The sequence below is a fragment of the Zingiber officinale genome, chromosome 1A, assembly GCF_018446385.1.
Source record: "Zingiber officinale cultivar Zhangliang chromosome 1A, Zo_v1.1, whole genome shotgun sequence".
In the NCBI taxonomy this organism is placed as follows: Eukaryota; Viridiplantae; Streptophyta; class Magnoliopsida; order Zingiberales; family Zingiberaceae; genus Zingiber; species Zingiber officinale.
Window position 1 is genome coordinate 151,634,365 of NC_055987.1, and position 20,861 is coordinate 151,655,225.

The 20,861-nt window shown below is 34.6% G+C and overlaps 1 protein-coding gene across 2 annotated transcripts; it reads right to left on the reverse strand.

Annotated features, from left to right (window-relative positions):
• Positions 1-481: 481 nt before the first annotated feature.
• On the reverse strand, positions 482-20,377 carry LOC122037980 (lon protease homolog, mitochondrial-like). 2 transcript variants are annotated; one of them, XM_042597495.1, is made up of 20 exons: positions 19,834-20,377; positions 18,955-19,020; positions 18,179-18,364; positions 18,025-18,090; positions 17,915-17,956; positions 16,183-16,305; positions 15,493-15,591; positions 14,997-15,062; positions 14,831-14,917; positions 13,285-13,324; positions 13,001-13,172; positions 12,678-12,802; positions 8,138-8,268; positions 7,936-8,040; positions 7,686-7,799; positions 6,273-6,440; positions 2,950-3,051; positions 1,983-2,213; positions 1,191-1,709; positions 482-1,038 (listed from the first exon to the last, which is right to left on the reverse strand). In XM_042597495.1, exons 1-20 carry the CDS (start codon positions 20,173-20,175, stop codon positions 853-855), a joined length of 2,970 nt encoding a protein of 989 aa, XP_042453429.1. In that variant the 5' UTR covers positions 20,176-20,377; the 3' UTR covers positions 482-852. The 2 variants fall into 2 exon arrangements, with proteins under 2 accessions (XP_042453429.1, XP_042453428.1); XM_042597494.1 differs by having other exon boundaries at positions 16,183-16,308.
• Positions 20,378-20,861: the final 484 nt, after the last annotated feature.

The following is a 20,861-nucleotide window of genomic DNA, read 5'->3' on the forward strand; positions in this document are numbered from 1 at the left end:
TTCTTTTAGAAAAATTAAGAGTTCCCACAGAGGACTTTCGAGTAGTTTGTTGGCACCAAAATAAAGAGAAACTGCTAACTTGATTTCAGTGTCTGGACACCATGAAAAGATCCAGTTTCTATATAATAGCCTATCCAGATCAACGTTGGTTCATACGGCCGTGACTTGCCCAATCTTCGCTTGCTCAATTAACTTTAGAGATAAATAACCTTTCTCTTAATTCGTCTCTCAGAAAATTCAAGATATGTACATTCAGAAATTGACTTCATATTCGTCCATTTATTATATTTCACCCTTATCATGTAACATTAGACATTCGTACAATCTTATAGAAACAGAAAAGCCTTGACAAAGCCTAAATTTAACAGAACATTCCTACTCGATGGATTCTGGAGGCCTTATTCTGAGTCACATGTATCCTAATGAATACTGACATAATCTCGCAAAGCATCTCAACCATAGACTTAAAACAAAGTCAATGTTTACCTCTCGCAAAATTATATTTAAATCATACTTCAAAGTTCAAATAAATAAAAATCAAAGGTTACAAAAGGATACAAGTTTAACTAAAATATTTGGGAGCTTTATTGTTGGTAAACGGACGATGCTTCCACATGAATTTGATAAATATTTTTGAGTGTCTCACAGCCACCTACAAAAATGTTACTGTTACAAACTAGTTAAGAGATTTTATAGCAAGATGATGTAAAACTCCTAATTTCATCTTCAAAGGGATCGCTGGCATTTTTCTTCCTGCTAGATATCTTGTTCTTGATCTTGTGTGGAGCTTTCATGAAACCCAATAAAAAAAATGTTCAATTGCAAGCTCAGGATAACTGAGGGGAACACAGATTATTTGGCATCATCATGCTCACTTGCAAAAGCAATCTCGTAAATTTGGTTGTAGTTGTCTACAAAATGAACCTCAAGGCCTTCTTTCACATTATCAGCCAGCTCGTCAAAATCTCTCCTGTTAGCTGATGGAAATATTATAGTCTTGACGTTGCTCCTCCTAGCAGCAATTGTTTTCTCTTTTACCTGTTCAAATTTGAAAAGACATGAACTTCCATGGTGAAGAAAGCAAGGATATCCTAATAAGTCTGCCAGGCAAACGTAATGAATTATCCATAAGAGGCACGCAGGAATGTAAAATGAAATATCATGAACAAAATCAAGTGCAAGCTAAGTACCCCTCCAATTGGCAGAATACGTCCAGTTAATGTTACTTCACCAGTCATAGCGAGGTCCTTCCTCACAGGCTTATTCATTGCAAGGGACAACATGGATGTGATCATAGTGCACCCAGCGCTTGGCCCATCCTTCGGGGTGGCGCCTGCCGGTACATGAAGATGGATCTTGGAATTTCCAAAAAAATTATTCTCTGGCTCTTTTTCGAGGAATATTGCTCTGGCAACTGTATGAGCTATTTGGGCACTTTCCTTCATGACATCCCCAAGCTGACCCGTTAGATGAAGTGCACCTTTCCCATCTCCTTGCTCCACAATGGTGGTCTCAATGTACAATGTTGAGCCACCCAAGGCAGTCCATGCTAGACCCATGACAACACCTACTGGGGTCTCATCAAAAATCCGTTCTGCATGGAATACTGGTTTACCAACAAAGTCAGCAAGATTAGATGCATCAATGATAATTTTATCAGATGTTTTACTGATAACTGATTCATTAGCATCTGTTGTCTCTTGATTGACCTGCCAATCATAAAACCGAAAAATCAGTTATTACTTCTTCCAAACAGGACCCAAAAAAAAACTAAAACTAAAACTATTCATGTATCTTGTTTAGCTAATTCCATTCAATTGATATTATAACTGTACTATTACTATCAACGATTTGTAAGTTTTAATAGAACAATGCTATTATGCTGATACTTTAGAGCCTTAATAAATTGTCATAAAAGAAATATTTGCACTTCGCTTGAAACTGTCTACCGCAGTTTAACAGATTGAATACAAATATAATACCTCTTGGCTACTTGAGTTCTCGGTCACTGAGGGACCAGATTCTGCCTGATTAGGTTCTGTGAATGATTTGAGGGCTTCTACACTTGAGGTTGGAGCATTAGTATCTTTACCTATTTGACTATCCCCAACAATTTCAGTTGACACTTTAGACAAATTGCTCGATTCCTGGGAGTCTTCTTTTTGAGAGCTATCCTCATTGGTCACTCCTCTACGAACAAGTTGCAAAGCTATCTGGCAAATAGAAGGCATCATAGTGAGAGAAGAACTGTTGCAACATAATCCTTAAAAAAACCATGTCATAAAGCATAGCAAAAAAACTGATAGTAATGTGGTAAAAATCAACAGTTCAAGCTACAAGGTCATTCAACCATAGGTATGTTCTTAAAAGAAATGGGTTGCTACCCCCAAGGCGTAGCGCAGACGGTGGGCGCATGGTATCTCTGGCGTAATGGTCAGGGGTCGATTCTCAGGAACTAACGACCTGGAGTTTACCCCGCCATGCGCCTATGGCCTGTGTACCTACATGAACCTCCCTCCATATCCATGGGGTCGGCACTAGAGGGGTCGCTAAGGTAGCGGATCTACCTTTTTTTAAAAGAAATGGGTTGCCACATGGCATAAGGTTCATTTAGAAATAATAAACATTGCAAAACAGAACAGCACTAGCAGAACAAGCTAGCAACAAATTTGTTTCAAGGCTTAGCATTAAACCATCAAGTCGTAATGCATGAATATGATGGATGAATGGATCATAGTCACACTAAAAAACAATCATGAACAAAGTTCTTCTGAAAATAAGAATCGAACAGAAGTAGATCAGGCATTAGAAAATTTAGAAACAAACAATCACTTTAGTATGATAATATGTATGCAATTAAAAAATTATAAATACAGCTCGCAATGCTTTACGAGAGAAAAAACAAGCTAACACCTATCTTTTACATTTCATGAATCAAGAAATATGTACCTTGCGATATATCTTTTCAATATGCTTCTGTAGGTTCCTAACACCAGCTTCTCGGCAATAATTCTCAATTAATGATAGTAGAGCTGCATCAGTGACTTCCACCTATACAATTAAGCACAAGACTGCATCCAATTGACATGCGACTAAACATAAAGATGGAAACTCAAACACATCAGCATCATCAAGATGCGTTATTCTCTGACAATGTATTGTTAACATAATTCAGATAGGAAAATAAAATTTTTCTTTAATAGAACTTACCATTGTGGAAGGTTAGCCATGTAAACTACCATTGTTAGTATTTTTACATGAGTATAAGCTGTTAAAAAATTAGAATAATCAATAATCTCAATGGTCAATACATTAAGCAAAATTTTGGCATTTTACGATTTTGTTGTGTCAAATACAATCTTTGGGAAAAATCTAAAGGACACCTTTTTTTCTCTTTCAAATCGTCATAGGGGTGCCCCACTTTGATTTTTTTTATCAAAAGGGCGCCTCATCCTCTTGTAAAATGACACAACTAACCTCTTCTAATTATTATCACGTCACTCCTTTTCTCTCCTTTCCCTTTTTTTTAAGACTAATTGTTCGAAGCCTCTGAAAAGGATTTAAATGACGTTTTTTTAACTGAAACTGGTCATTCCACCCATAACCAATTGTAGATCACGAATTTCGATTTGATGATATATTATGCATCCCATGGTTCAGCCCGAGTTAAAAGTTACAGTCTCTCAAAGTTTAGGATTTAACATGTACATTGTAACCGCTATGAAACCATAGGTGCTATATGAATAATTTTAGTATTAAAATTTTTTTCCATGTTGTAACTATGAAACCGTAGTTGCTACATGTAGAGCTACAATTTCGTAGCTGTTACAACGTGCTCAACTAGTTCAGAATTTAAGCAAGAAAAAAGGGAAGAGAGAGAAAAAGAGTGCGTGATAATAATTAGGATAGCACCGGAGGACAATTGTGTCATTTTATAAGGTGATAGGGCACCCTTTTGATAAAAAATCAAAGTGAGGGGGCACCCCTTTGATGATTTGGAAAAAAAAAGGCACCCTTTTGATTTTTTGCCTGGAGAGTACCTACTACCAACATGTTATGAAAGCCATAGCAATGAAAAAAAAGGCCACACTTTAATTTTTGATACTTGGGTGGTAGATTTGCATCACAAGAGCAAGGTTTGAATTCCTTGGGTTCATTCCCTTAGGGAATAAGTTTCTCCCACTTAGGAGGTCGCTCAGTACCATGATTTATCTTCCTTCTAAATGCCTTGGGGAGGGCGTGGAGAGGCGTCTGGGGTGAGCGCATCACCTTTTTGCATCACATAGCAATGAAAAAAGGGATTAAGATGCTAATTTTGAAATGTGGTACTTACTCTACGTGAATACTATATATTATAAGGGCATTTAAGGACTGAATGTAAATGCCAACATGCTTAATATAGAAAATTATAATTCCTATTCAATGAATGACGTCTATATAATAAAAACAATTAAAATTTAAAATATTATTTAAAAAACCCATGTTTGTTTGTCTAGCATGCATACTAACATGTCTTGGGGTAAACAGAAGGTGTTGTGGATTTCTTCCATAATTGAGCTTCATTTTAGGCAATATGCCTGAATAAACTATATTTCATCCTTCCTACACTAAGATTAATAAAGAAAAAAATTCCTTAGTTAAATTGTTATACTTATACTAAACCGCTGTCCTGTCATCATTGTTCAGTTTTACTAAATCTTACACTGGAAAATGTAAACTACTAATTCAAGATTAGATCCTCAGTATATCCCTCAATGTTAAAGAAAGTACATTTTCAAAAACATGATAGCATATTTTCTTTTAATATATATATATTTTGAATAAAGGGGCAAGGAAGCCATCATCATGGTCTTGCAAGCAGATAATTGTGTAAAAAACCCTCTTGTTTCTATGTTCAAACTTCTATGTATTTTTCAAATTTTTGTTACCTTCATAGGCATGTGCAGATATTGATTATTCATAGGCATTTTAATAGTTTCATATTCTCACCCATTGATTGCCACAAGATGATGAATGCATGCAGTAATAGGGATGCAAAAAGCAAAGGTGAATTATATAAGAAAATTTTCTTGGTGTAGTGATATTGCCAAGTGGTTGGGTTTGACCGTGTGATTAGATGTGTTTGGCAAAGACTCTTAAGTTAGATTCATCTGTGTTGTGTTGCCAATGTGTCATCAAATGTGCATAAACTTGGAATAGGAGCTCAGAGAATTTGGAAACTCAATGTGGTCGAGTCATTTGATAGTGGATGATTCGATGACTTGATGGCCTAATGGGAGGTAAATTTTTAAGGCAGGGAAGAAGAATGGCATGTGCAGGAGCTTGGCCAGCTTGATAAATTCGAAGGATACAGGCTGCACGAGGAATACTTTGAAGTAGCCTGAAGCTATAGACTTGTACGTGAAGGATGACTAATAATCATTCCAAAGGATTGAGAGTATAAGAGGCTTGCTCAATTGCCTCCTGAAAGTAGCCGTTGTAGTGAACTCTTACTCACACACGAGTACTCATGGAAATACACAATTGAATTGACTTTGTTTTACAAGAAAGTTTTATTTTGGGGTCACATTTACTCACTCATCCCCGTGTGTCATAAGCTACAACGATCCTACAAATTTTATGCTTAGAAAAGAAGCTCATGCAAATTCTAACCTATGACAATAGAGAAGCCTAGCCATGGTTGTTTGATTAAGAAAATAAAATTAGAAGAATGCTCCATGCAAGCAATAATAGGCTATGACTAAAAACAGCCTTGAGTCATCCCCGTGTGTCATAAGCTACAACGATCCTACAAATTTTATGCTTAGAAAAGAAGCTCATGCAAATTCTAACCTATGACAATAGAGAAGCCTAGCCATGGTTGTTTGATTAAGAAAATAAAATTAGAAGAATGCTCCATGCAAGCAATAATAGGCTATGACTAAAAACAGCCTTGAGTCAGCATACCAAAAAAAAATTGCCTTGTTACTTGCTATATAGTTCACAATTTCTAATGAAGCACTAAATAAGAATGTAATGATACTGAAAAATAAACATCTAAAGTGTATATGGGAATCATTTATACACAACCAAAAAAATAAGAGATAAAATAGGGTATATGCTGAATGTAGATACATTAAGATTTAGAATTTAAGAGGCAATCAATCAGAAAACAATCCAATTTCAATGTGAAATAAGTCAATATGCAGGATAGATCTTTTGCCTAGAAAAAACTAACAGAAGGTAAATTGACAATAGCACATGATGGAGATATAAAAAATACATGGACATACCTGTTCAAGTTTGATCCCACATGCTTCTCGAGTTGTCTTCTCCAAATAGTCCCTTGCAATATGCATCTTTTCGTCAGTGATATAGCCAGCAAGAGCAATATTTTCCATTCTATCCAAAAGAGGGTTCGGAATCATCTCAATCACATTAGCCGTACAAACAAATAGAACCTGTGTAAAAAAGTCAAATTCAGATAATATTCAGATGCCATAATAATTAATCTACACTAGAAAAAATTAAGAGAATAGTAGATGCTTGTCCCATAGAGAATAGCATATCCACCATTTAATGATAACTAGAAGAAACAAGTAAGCATAATTATAAAGATCAAATAAGAGACTGCACCGGCCAACCTCCAGGATACTGGTTTAATGATCAAGCGAGTAGATCAATTGGTTGAACCATGTGGACCCAGACATTGACTTGGCGGAACCCACTGACCAAACCAATCTAAGCTAAATCGCAAGTATATGGATTTTGTTTATGAACTACAAATTTAGATAATGAAGACTAAGAAATTATATCCCATAAGCAAATTCCACATCACAAAGAAACTCATTCCTTTTATTACATTACAATTTGGTGCATAGTACTAAAAATAACAAAAATCAAACCAGATGAGCTTTATATTGATATAACTCACCAGTACATAGCCATAACAAATATTAAAAACATAACTATTGATATAAATCACCAGTACACACGAAATTAGTATTAATATTAAAATTAAAATACTCAACTTGCAATTACATTTTAAATTGAATTTTTTATATTTTTTTTAGGTGTAACTACTATCATGGTAGATTAAAATATGAAAAATAATTATTTTTCTCAAATTTAATTATTTGAAATTGTAATATTTAACATTTCAAGAGACATAACAAATTGACTTGGTTTTCTGAAAACCAATCTGAGATTGTTTGAACATTTGAGTCATGAACTATCAGCCGTACAAGGAGAAATGTCCTATTCCCCTTTTCAAATTTAATCAGCAGTCCCAGGCTCCCAGCAGCCCTAGCAGTCCGACCAGTTTTCATTACAGTGCAAATAAGAGAAAAACTAAGTTCAAAAAATGGTGTTAAATAACTCCTATTGCAATTTTCTATTATCTATAAGTTAGCAAGTAGGAAGTATACTTTTTACTTCCTATTGGTAGGTGGAGCTTATGAGTACTTGTGCATCGTTTGTATTCTTCCAAGATGAAAGTAAATTAATTAAATCAAAAAGATCAAATACCTTCAATGAACTAATAAAAAGTACCACAATTAGTTTGAGAGTCCTTGTTCATCATTAGGATTTTCCCAATTGACAGTAGATTAATTAAATCAAAACGAACAATAACCTCCATGAACTAATAAAAAGTTTCACAATCATGAGTTCAATAGCAGAAACAGTTGGGAGAAATAGTGGGAAACCTTTGATAAGTCAATTGGAACATCAAGGTAGTGGTCGAGGAAATTTATATTTTGCTCAGGATCAAGAAGCTCCAGCAAAGCACTAGCTGGATCACCAGCATGCCCCTTCCCCAACTGTTGTGAGATTTAAGACCATGGAGATTTCTTGTTAGAAGCAGACATCATTGTATAGGAGTTTCAGATCGTGACAACAAGATACTGCTATAAATAAAAATAAGAAACTATCATAATGAGAGAATAATATATATACCTTGTCAATTTCATCAATTAAAACAAGTGGATTTGCTGTTCCTACATTTTTTAGGCATTGCACCATCTTTCCTGGCATTGCACCAATATAAGTACGGCGATGGCCCTAGAACAGTCAATACGAATAAATATGATAATATAGATGAGAACAACGTTGGATTCTGAACTGATTATTCAAATGTGAGATAATAGTTAATATGCACCTTGATTTCAGCAACATCAGCCAAGCCGCCAACTGAAAACCGATAGAACTTGCGGTTTAAAGCACGTGCAATTGAACGGCCAATGCTTGTTTTGCCAACTCCAGGAGGTCCAGATAGACATATAATTTTTCCTAGATTAAAGAATTGGTAAAATCATAAGCCAACACAAGGAGTTCAAACACAAGCAATGCAAATATAGAAAGAAATTTAAATTTGATGATTTTTTTTTAACAATCCACTAATACAATAGGAGGAAAAAAAATTCAAAATGAAAGTTGAGCATAAAACATGTGTCATCTGCACTGTGGTAAGGCACTTGTCGATATGATGAACATGTATGGTTACTAAAACGGGCAAAATTTTTGAAAATTCAAGATGGTGCACTGAAAGAAGGCATTGCAATATTTAGGGCATTGTAACATTTAGTTATCAGATATTTCATAAAAAATGAGCTAAATTTATATGTACCTTATTTAGTCATCTGCATTACTTAAACAGAGTACAGTTTTCTAAAACACTTTAAGTTGCTTTAACAGTATTATACACACACACACACGTATTCAAAATCAAGTAATATCACAAGTCTAAAGCTCTGTTTACTTTGAAAGATGGAATGGGGAGGGAAAAGAATTGAAAATGGAAAAAAAAAATCTCTAGGGAAAGGTGAGAGAAAGGATAGATAAAAGAAGCAAATATGAGGGAAAGAAAAGACGACGACGTCGACAACAACAACCAAGTTTTATCCCACTAGATGGGATCGGCTATATGGATTATTTTACACTATTGAGCTCTATATCCTACTATATCATCATCTATATTTAAATAAATTTTATCTTGTTTTATTATTGCTAACCAAGTCTTTTTTTGGTCTTCCTCTTCCTCGTTTAATATGCGTGTTTGTCATAGTTTCATATCGTCTAACTGGAGCATTTATTGATCGTGTACATGTTCATACCATCTTAAACGTGTCTCTTGAAGTTTTTCCTCAATAGATGCAACTCCGACTTTCTCTCTAATGCTTTCATTTCTTATTCTGTCCATCATCGTATGTCCACACATCCACCTTAACATTTTATCTTTGCAACTCGTATCTTCTGCTCATGTGCTAAGTCATAGTCTAACATTCAGTTCCATACAACTTAGGAAGTCTAACTGCGATTTTGTAGAACTTTCCTTTAAGTTTTAGAGGTATTTTACGGTTACATAAAGCACCTGACGCTCTCCTCCATTTCAACCATCCTGCATGTATTCTATGTAAGACATCTCTCTCAATCCTTCTATCGCTTTACAAAAATAATCCTACGTTTCGGGCAACTCGTCATCTCCTATCTTTAACAATTGTTTCATTACGTATAATATTACTAAACTTAAATTCCATATATTTTGTCTTTATTCTACTAAACCTAAAATCTTTCCTTTCTAGTGTTTTATGCCAAGATTCTAGTTTAGCATTTACTCCTTCATGTGTTTCATCTACCAAAACAATATCATCTATAAATAACACGCACCAGTACTGTATTTTGAATGTGTGTAGTGAGTTCACCATAATTAGTGTAAAAAGATAAGGACTTAGAACTAATCCTTGATGTAGCCCTATATTTATTGGAAATGTTTCAGTTACTCCTCTACTCTAGTCATTACATCATTTTACATATCCTTAATTAATTCAATATATGTTACACTAACACCTCTCTTTTCTAGAATTCTCCATATAATTTCTCGACTCTGTCATAAGCTTTTTCTAAATTAATAAATACCTCTAAGTCAATAAATATCATGGGTAGATATTGTTTTTGCTCTGGATATTTTTCAATTAGTTGTCTAAGAAGATGTATAGCTTCTATTGTCGACCTTCCAGACATGAACCTAAATTGATTTTAGTTCACAGTGGTCCTTCCTTAATGTTTTCTCTGTTACTTTTTTCTAAAATTTCATAGTATGACTCATTAGTTTAATACCCCTATAGTTTACATAATTTTGTATGTCTACTTGTTCTTATATAAAGGAACTAGAGTACTTGTCCTCCATTAATTAGACATTGTTTTCATTTTTAATATCATATTAAATAATTTTGTAAGTCATTCAATACCTTGTTTCCCTAGACACTTTCATACGTCTATCGAAATATCATATGGTTCAATGATTTTACCATTGTGCATCCATTTACAACTTGTTCTACTTCTGAAGTTTGAATTCTACGATAAAATTTTAAATTTCTATACTCATTGACCTATTTAAATTACTTAAGTTAAGTTGGTCACCTAAACCTTCATTAAAAAGTTGATGAAAATACTCTTCCTCTTTTATTTCTCTATCGTTTACTAGTACCCTATTATATTCATCTTTAATACATTTTATTTGGATAAGATCTCTTGTCTTCCTTTCTCTCACTTTAGCTATTCTATAAATATCTATTTCCTCTTCTTTTATATCCAATTTTTGATATAATCATTCAAAAGATTCATTCTTTGCTCCATTCACTACTTTCTTAGCCTCTTTCTTGGCTATTGTATATGTTTTTTGAGTTTTCCTCGTTCTTACAAATATATAATTCCTTATAAGCGGTTCGTTTTTATCTTCACTTTCTCTTGTACTTTCTCATTCCACCACCAAGATTCTTTACTCATTGGTGCATGTCCCTTTGACTCACGGAGTACACTTTTAGTTACTATTTTCAACTTTGATACCATCTAATCCCATGTCGTATTAGAATCACCATATATTTCACCTAATGCTTGTACTCCTACCTTCTCTTTAAATAAATTTTGTTTCCCATCCTTTAATTTCCACCACTTAATTCTATGAGTCGTATATATTTTCTTTCTATAATTTTCTTTCTATTGATACTATGCTTGAGACATATATCCAACACTGCTAACCTATATTGGATAGTTAAGCTTTCTCCAAGGATGACCTTACCATCTTTACAAATCTTTTTATCCTTTTTCCTAACCATAAAAAAGTCAATTTGCGATTTATTATGCTCATTTTTGAACATGACTAAGTGTTCTTTTTTCTTAAAATATGTATTAGCTAATATAAAGTCATATGCTATCGCAAAATCTAATATAATTTTTCGCATTTCTCGTTCCAAACCCATAACTCTCATGTACCCACTCATATCCCTCATTTTTCACTCCGACATACTCACTTAGATCACCTCCTATTAAAATCATTTCATACGCTAATTATATTCATAGTTTCTTTCGCCACTATTATCTTAAGGGCTATAATTCTATCCCCTTTTCTAACTACTCCTACAACTTCATCCTTTAACGAATTCTCTACAACAATACATACTCCATTTCTTGCTTTACTTTTTCCTATGTACCATAACTTAAAACCCGAGTTCTCTATCATCTTTGCCTTCTCGCCTACCCATTTTGTTTCTTGTACACACAAAATACTAATTATTCTCTTAATCATCATATCTACTACCTCCATTGGTTTAGCAATAAGGATTCCTATATCCCATGTTATAAATTTTAGACTATTTAGTTTTCTTATCATATTTGTTTTTATCCAACTTATGGTGTGAGAACTTTTCCTATTTAACACTACACCCAAATTCTCATGGAGAAGTAGAGATCCTTGCCTATACGTAACATTCGAACCTGCAACGTGAACTCTTGCATATTTAGCATTGCACCCGAGTTCTAGAGATGTAGCAGTCCTTGTCAAGACGTTACAATTGGGCCCTGCAATGCGTTCCTTTCGAGAAAGGACCTAGCATTAGCACAGTAGTTTAATAGATCCATTCATTGAACATTTGCCATGAATGAATCCATCGCACGAGGCCGCCACGTGGCCAAGCGAGGTTGTCACCCAACGCCACGCGAGGTCGTTGCTCACGTCCACACAAGGTTGTCGCCTGCGGTCGCACAAGGTCATTGCTTGCTGTCACGCATGGTCGTTGCCCATGGTTGCGCAAGGTCGTTGCCCATGGTTGCGCAAGGTCGTTGCCCACGACAAGTGGTTGCGTGCGGCAACCCCACAAGCGCACGAGGCTTGTTCGCTGTTGTGAATTGTACCATGAGCATAATGCTTCCAAAAGGGAGGAAAGAAAGAGCTTTCCGTCTGTTTTAGATTGATTAAAAAATAATCCATTGATGGATTGTTAAATCCGTTTGCTCTGTGTCTACATAGGAGGAAGGAGGAATATAATTCATCCTCTTTTACGAAGTAGACAAGGAATTTTCCAGGATGGAAATCTTCCAACCTTCCAAATAAATAGACGATAAAAGTTGATCCTGATGAGGCTCATATCAATTTAGGGGGTATTGTGCCAACTAGAACATAATAATTTTGGTACACTCTGCCCACAATACAAAGTAAAGAATAGGTTATTGAATGCTGCCAGCCTACCATCACTAATTCTAGATTGGAAAATGCACACTACTGTCCATACAAAAATGAGATTAAGCAAAAGCAACATGGATTGACCAGCTACAACGACGATAAGCCATTAGGTCCCAATTATTTGAGAGATAAACTGCAATGGCAATGAAATATTACAGTGACACATTTAGAGGGAAGAGACCTTGTGAGATTCCTCTGAGTTTTCCAACAGCTATGAACTCCAAGATCCTCTCCTTTACATCAGACAAACCATAATGGTCTTCATCTAGAATTTTTTGAGCATGATGGACATCAAAATTTTCAGCACTGTAAGCATTAATAGAAGAATAAGAATCACAGTAATTTTTGCACTATGATAGGTGATCTATATGAGCTACTGAACAAGATAGTGACGAAAGGAGAGGTCAAAGCAATTTCCTAATCAAGTTTTACAAGTAATCGCTTACTCTAAAATCATACCAAAATAAACAAAATAATGTAACAATTTTCAGTCAGTAATGACACCTGTAGTTTCCCCAGGGCATTGAGGTTAGCCAATCAAGATAGTTTCGTGTTACATTAAACTCGCTTGAAGAAGCCTCCAGAAATTGTAATTTTGTGAGCTCTTCTTCAATAACTTGTAACACATGCTGAGGGCACTTGTCCTTATTTGGTTCAAGTCTTTCCCTAAACTTCGCTGCAAAGTTTTAAAAGAATAACATAAATTCAATTAGTAGTTGAACATAAAAAATCTAGTTAAATTTTGATAACCCCTTTATATGATAAGAGTTATTTTAGTCAAAACAAACCAGTTAGTGCTGTTTTGTCATCAGCCTCCATGCCGAGCTCCTAGAAAAGGTCAATAGACGTAACAATGAAATTAAACATCAGTAGAGGTTTAGAAGGGTGATTTTATAACATGTAGCACTCACTGGTTTTCTAACCCAGATTGTTATGAAAGACATAATCATGGTATGAAAAAATTGCACAACTTGCTACAGTTACTGCTACCCATTGGACTTGATTATCTACTTTAAAATGGAAGTTCCAACAGCAAAGATGAGTAGCAAAATACAAATCGGAAACTTAATCCTTATTTTTCTGTGAGAATGGAAAATAGGACGGATAGAGGATATAGGAAGCATGGAAGCCAGGGTTTTAAGTTTCAGTAGTATCAGACTCTCAATAAATACATTCTGCAAGAGCCAACACACAACACCCTAGCAAATGGTCGACAGTGGCATCTGGCAACAACAGCTACAGCATAGGCAAGTCTCCTTCTGCTTTTTTTTCATCTTCTCATTTTGATGGCTTTGCACAGATTCTTCATTGGATCACAGTAGGACTGAAATGAGGCTCTGCATGATCAGCACCATCAACATATTTCATTCTGGGTTCCACACAAAGACCAACACTTGACATGATGAGCATCAACCAACACATCTCATTCTATTCAGGGATCGATACCTCAGCAATGAACAATTTTTAGCCCTTGATGGAAGTTGCTAAAAATAAATGAGATTTGATTTTTCCACCAAGTTGTTCAATAGGAAAGACAAGGAAGGATATGAAAATTTATTTCTGAAATGATCATTCGATTGTTTCCTTGGGAGGAAGATCAGAAGGCATCATTCACTATTTCTCTCTACTTTCTACTTAATCAACAAGGCCTTGGCAACATAAGATCAATTAACTGGGCATAAACAGGAATGGGAGCTGCTAAGCTATTTTTTTTTTCCATAATATCTAAGAGGTACGCTTGACTGTCTGTGTCAATATTGTTGATGACAAGGTTACCAGGAATGAAATATATCATCACCATAAAGGTAACTGAATTAAAATGGGGAATTTGTTGGGTTCTATAAAACAAAAAGAAGAAAAATCAAAAAAAAAAATGTATAGTGAAGAGCTAGGAGAAAGAAAATAATTAGCACGTTTTCATACAAATCTCATTTAATGAGAAAAAGAGAGAGTCAAACTTTGAGAAAACGAGATTGGTTATTTCCTTTGGAAAGCATTTGGTTATATGCAATTGATAATTGCATCCGCATGTAAATGCAATTTTAATTCTGTTGTTTCCTTGTCTACAAATACAGCTTTGCAACAATAGTTAAAGAAATGCAAGTCCTTAAAAAAACTAAAATGCAAAAGACATTTGAAGTATTACATTGACTCCTAGATCAAATGCAACCTACAATACATGCTTTAAATGACTCCTTGATCTCAAACAGCCATAAGAGAAAAAAAAATCATTACAAGACTTCTTGATCTGGAGGCATATTATCAGCCTGTGAAACTCTTATGAAAAATAAGATGGCACTCTTATTGAAAAACAGATGTGAATGAGCATCTTACCTTCTTTATTGCTTTCAATTGCTCATTTAATAAATAGCGCCGCTGCTCACCACTTACTTTTTCCTCTATTGCTTTTGCAATTGATTCCTATTATTGAAATATGGCTTAGGTGAAGAGTTTAGATTTCAGGATGCCACTATAAACACAAAAAATTGCAATATAATACCTGTATTTTACTTATCTCCATCTCTTTCTTGAGTAATTCCAGTGTAAGCTTCAAGCGCTTGTAGACCTAGTAAGAATACAGTGAGAAGCTACTGCAACTTGGAATAACTCATAAAAACAAAAAAAGATAACCTAATCACGTACAGTGATAATTTAAATTTGATAGGGTGCGGTCTAAAGATTGTCATATAGGGCTAAAGTAGTTACAAAGACAAAAAAAAAATATACCAAACAAAACATATAATCCATGAAACCTAATACTGGAATGTGGGGATTGAACATAAGCTTTTGAAGTTCAAAATATCTAAACAATGTACAAATGCCATATGGTATGTGAAAATTATAGTGCAACTCATAATCACAAATCTTTTGAAATCTGCCACGATATTTTATTTAAATTTTACCAGGGGACAACCTTCAGGTATAAAAAGTGAATCCAGTTAAAATTTTCAGTTTGCATGTTAGTTAAGAGATGTTGGTAGCAAAAATCTACTTACATCAAGCTCCTCAAGCACTTGTTGGCACAACAATTTGTTAGCTCCTGATATAGCAGCCCCAAAATCAGCAAGTCTTGGGTAATTGAACTCGCCAATATGCTGAGTTTTTGACAAACAATAAAATCTTTTAGGTTGTTCAGTTCATCTAAAAAGTATAAGAAATAGTTCAATGCAGCAGCAGCAACAAGAGCAAACAACATTAGTAAACATACAGCAAGTTCCAAACAAAATAGATTCACACAGGCAAAAACATTAGTAAACATATGATAATTTCCAAGAAAAATCAATTCACATATGTTTTGTCAAATTGAAAACTAGAAACAAAATAATTGTCACAAATAACTTAATAATAAATCATATGGATCATGGCTATGGAAACCTTCATCCAATAAGCAAAAAAATCAGGAGCAGAAAAGAAATCAATATCCTCAAACATTGAACAACTTAAAAGAACGAATTTTCAAAATATCAAAGGGAGATTAAGTGGCTTTCTATAACAAACTTAAAGCATGCAAACAATCAATAGAGATGGATACATTTGGTATATTGCAAAACTTGTTGTTCAAGAAATTAACAAAATAAATCACACACTCGCATGGTCCCACACATGCAACTGATTCAATTAACAGCTCAAGTGTGAAAGCAAAAAAAAAAATTGAGAGAAAAAATTAGAATTAGACTGATCCTAACCTGTGTATAAGATTGAATATGATCTCTCCAAAGGGAACTTGTCTTTAGAACATCTCGCAATGTTGATATAACTTCAAAGGCTGTTGCCCTAATGACATCATCATCTTTATCATAAGAATTCTCCTGCTAACAAAAAACAAACAAACAAATAATGATAAAAAAACACTTCACAACTTTACCACAAATGAAAAATATGAGTGAGATGTCTAAGTTTGAAAGGAGAGTCCCAGTACACGTGTATATAAGTAACCCATTAGTCCAACTATTAACTATTAAGTACTCGGCTACATGGATTTTATTCCTCATTAAACTCTAGGTAATTCTATATCACTAATATAGAATTAAGTATTCGGCTATTAAATGCCTTTGGTTAAATTAAGTAGATGTTTTTATCTATGTTTACTCTAGCACCAATTATATACACAAAAACACACAAAGACACACTTCCATAACAAAAGGTGGTTGGTCGTACCACAACTTTAGTTAACCAAAAGGGTATATAATGATTGCATGAGACTTAAGAAGTTCCTCTCCAATTTTTACAATATCAGGTGTCCAATTCTTCAATATCTCTTCTTTGTTGAATGGCAAATGGAGCTTTTAATATTCTTCATCCATCCAAATTAAGAGTGTTTGATTTGTGCGTTTTCCATTTTTATTTTTGGAAAACGTGTGTTTTCCATTTTCTTAGAAAATGACTTTTAGACATTCTCTATTTTTCCATAAAATGCTATCTCTTTTTCTAGAAAACAGATGTGGAAAATACAAATCAAACACTATTTTACAGAAAATGCATGTTTTCCTGAAAATGAAAATGGAAAACGCACAAACCAAACGCTCTCTAATTATTTCCATGTATTTTTTTTCTTATTATTGAAATTAGATTTAATATATACAGGTTTGTTCTACACTTCTACTTAGTTCAAAATCTTTAGTTTTGGAAGTTTTTATCTACTACTCTAGCTTTACTATAATTATATCTAAACTATCATCAATAATCACAGTATCATCCGAACAAGGATGTCTAAGTTCTTATCCAGAATTCAATCTCACGTTATTTTTGTCTAATCCATCATCATTATCAATTAGCACAATATCATTGGCAAATAATAAAGGATGTCTACTCTAGGGGAATACACCAATAGGAATAAATTCACTATGAAAGAGAGAAAAAACTGCTAACTATAGTCTATAGATACACCTAGAACAAAGAAAACTGCAAACATACCAAAGCATTGGCAACTTTATGAGTTGATGAAAATAACTTAAAAAGTAGCAAGAGAAAGCAATAATGATATATATCCAAGCATTTCTGCTAAAAAAGATTGAATTGCCCAAAATAAAAGTTTGATTTTCCAGACACAGATATTAAGATCCAACTTAACACGTATTATGAGAACAAATGGATACAAAGGTCATCAATTTTTCAATGAAAGATAATGGATTTTTTCTTATCAATCCTCAATAGCATACTAATGATTTCCTAACTAATATTTAATAAGAACAAATATCATTCTTATATGACAAGTTATTCCAGCCTTTTGTAAAGGTTAAAATTTTCTAAAGAACTGGCATGTCACAAAAAATGTCATGATCAATGAGGTGATACAACTACATAATAGAGAGCTACAAAATGAACATTAGTAACACACTAGTGAATACAAAAACAAATACTGATGAAGAAATTCTAATCAAATAAGAAGAGATAGCTAGTAATGAAAACAATTTATACCTTTAGATGATCAACCTTAACTGTCAAAGGTTCTTCATCGACCTGCATTGAAATCAAATTGAGAACTCAAACATAACCTTTTTTTGTGAATATAACAATATATATCTCACCATTTCTGTGATCCTCAGTCTTCTGTAACCTATGAGTACTACCTGATCACCTTGAATGCTAGTTATCTGCACAAACATGTGATATGCATTATGGCAATAGAAAATAAAATCAAAACCTACAACAGTCTTTAGTTAAGTGTATTCCAAGAAGAACCTGCGCTAGCGTCCCAATTTCATGAAGGCGTTTGAACAATTCCTTTCCTTTGAGATCATAAACACTTTTGTCCGACTCAGAGCCAGATGATGAGTCAATTTCTGGGTCCGCCTTAAGAAGAAAAGCACCAGCATAGGAGACTGACCTTTTCTGATTTTCCTTTAAAGCATCCATCAGTTTTGAATCCTGCAATGATATTTAGAATCAGCAGATTATCTTTGTACTAAAAGCAGATAAAAGGAACCTAAAGGATTGCAAAACAATTAAAGAGTGTGTAATTAGAGTATAATTTTCTTGTTCTTTTATCAAATCTTCGGAACCAAAATACACCACAAATTCATAGGAGTGACTATCCTTTTTATCAAAAGTTTCTACTGAAGGAAACAACTTGAGTTGTCATTAAGGTCCAATCCAACTTATAACCACGATCCTATATCATCCCAAGCTAAAAACATTTGGAAAAAACTAATGGCAATTCCAGTCCTGCTGAGACTCCATTGAACTAGTAAGCAGAAAGATCGTGTGATCCAAAATACTTGAGCATCATATAATATAATGGGATAGTTGACTAACAAACACAATTAGTCTCTCAATGGTGATGAAAAATTAATTAGGGTAACATTGCACAGGTAGAATTACAAAAGGCACTACTTTAAAATACCAACTAATGATCATTGAGTGATTTTTGCATCATAACTATTCTTTGCACATATATCTAGGCATAAAGGAAGCATAAATAATGTTTCACAGAGATTAGAGTGACAATGATTATGCACCTTCACATATATTGGCATATAAAAACCAGGAAACAATGGCCTGTGTGGAAGTGGCAATGCTACAACCTGTTTCACATTATCACCGTGAACAGAAGAAAAAAAATGTTAGCTATCATATAACACCAGAACAAATTAATAGCATGTTGTTCAGTTTGTAAGTAGTAATAATTAAAAAATGTTATCAAATGATAAGTAGTAGCAACTTGTTTCAGTATAGTAGACCAACAGGGCATAACAAACAACTGATTGCTAAGTATAGCCTGACAAAAAAAAATCAAGTAGTGTTCCAAAATCATATGATAATTGTTAAGCTTTCAATTCCGCTCTGCACCTTCCTAACTATTTAAGTGTCATGAAATACCAACTAATTTACCCTTGAACAGATACAAACTGTTGCGATTGAATCCAGAATATTACTTTTTTGGAACCAAAAACAAGTATGAAATTTGAATTGAAAATTCATGCTTTAAGCAAATGCCTTTGTTTGCAGGAAACAAACAAAGGAATTAAAATTTTGACACTTTGCGAATTTGTGGTTTCTAAATCTCACTAAGTTCAGTTGTTGTATTGCCTATATGTTCAACTCAAATTAGTGTTTTGCATTCCTAAGAGAATTATAGAAACATAACGTATTAAAGCAATTTAAGAAATCAGAATTTTATTGAATATATGGAAACCGATGAAGGTAGGTTCCGTCCTCAAACATCTTCAAATGACTTTACCAAAAATCAAATTCTGTTTCCTATAGGCACAAGAATGGGCATTCGACCTGAGAGTTCAAGAAATTTCCAACCAAAAGCTAAGCAACCCTAGGGCATAAGAAGTTATGCAAAAAGTAAACTAAAATTGATGGTTAACGGGGAAAGAATTTTCACTTACAGACATGTAATCTTCAGGCCGTGGATTCGTGGAAACAATAGCCGACGATGCCTTGGACTCGGCCTCCTCAAAGGCACCACCTTCAGCGTCAATGGACGCAATGGCATCAACTTCTTCGGCTGCCTTAGCGTCCGGGGGCGGCTCAGAACCATCGCCACTCTTCGAGCAAAAGAACGCCTTTCTCCAAAACACCGGACTTCTGCCCTGCTGGTCCGTCAAGGACCGAAGCAAGCGGGGCAACGGAGACCTCCCTTCGCCTACATTGACGATACTCGCTGGGCGTTTCCCCGGGAGGGAGTGCAACCGGCCTCGGACGTGCGGAGAAGAGAGAACCTTCAGCATGAAGGACAGCTGGAAGGGATCCAAAAAACGAAGCCTAGATCGCAAATTCCAACCCTTGGAGCGTTCGGGAGAGGGATTACGAATTCTCGCTTGGATTTAGCAAGGGACAAAGAGGCGGCACTCGCGGCCTTCGGCCCTCCTTAAACCCTTCAGTATTCAGACAGGCGGCGGCGCCTTGGGCCGCAATCCAGGGATGGAGGTGGAATACTCCAGTCGACTAGACCGAAATTACGAAACAGTTAGATTTGATTTCCGTCGGTGAATGTTCGTAACAGATCGGATCGGGCGTGATCTGCTCTGATTTGATCCGGACTGACGTGATACGGCATGATCTGACATGACTTGGGTTCCGCCCAGTAAGGCACGGTAATAGTTCGGTCTGTGGGCCAAGCCAAGCCAAGCACAACGAACGTGCTAGCTCGGCCTGAATATTTAAAATAAAAAAATAAAACAAAAAAGAGGAATTTTTATATTTTAATAAAAATATAAGTAGAACTAATTATCATGATTTCTATATAAATTTTCACGTATTATAAAGTTAAAAAAATAGTTTTAATCCAGAATAATAGTGTAGTGATAGAGTGTTGTTTTAATTATAAATAGTTTTAATTAAAATTATTAATAATCGTATCAATTTTGACTAAATTTATTATAATATAGACGGCATTAATTAAAAATATTATAAT

Excerpts from the sequence above, each read along its gene's own strand:
- LOC122037980 (XM_042597494.1), bottom strand. The coding sequence starts at position 20,175 with ATGCTGAAGGTTCTCTCTTCTCCGCACGTCCGAGGCCGGTTGCACTCC. Across the intron at positions 7,800-7,935 it reads TAATTGATGAAATTGACAAG|TTGGGGAAGGGGCATGCTGG; the intron begins GTATATATATTA and ends ATCTCACAACAG. Across the intron at positions 3,052-6,272 it reads GTGGGATCAAACTTGAACAG|GTGGAAGTCACTGATGCAGC; the intron begins GTATGTCCATGT and ends TTAATTGTATAG.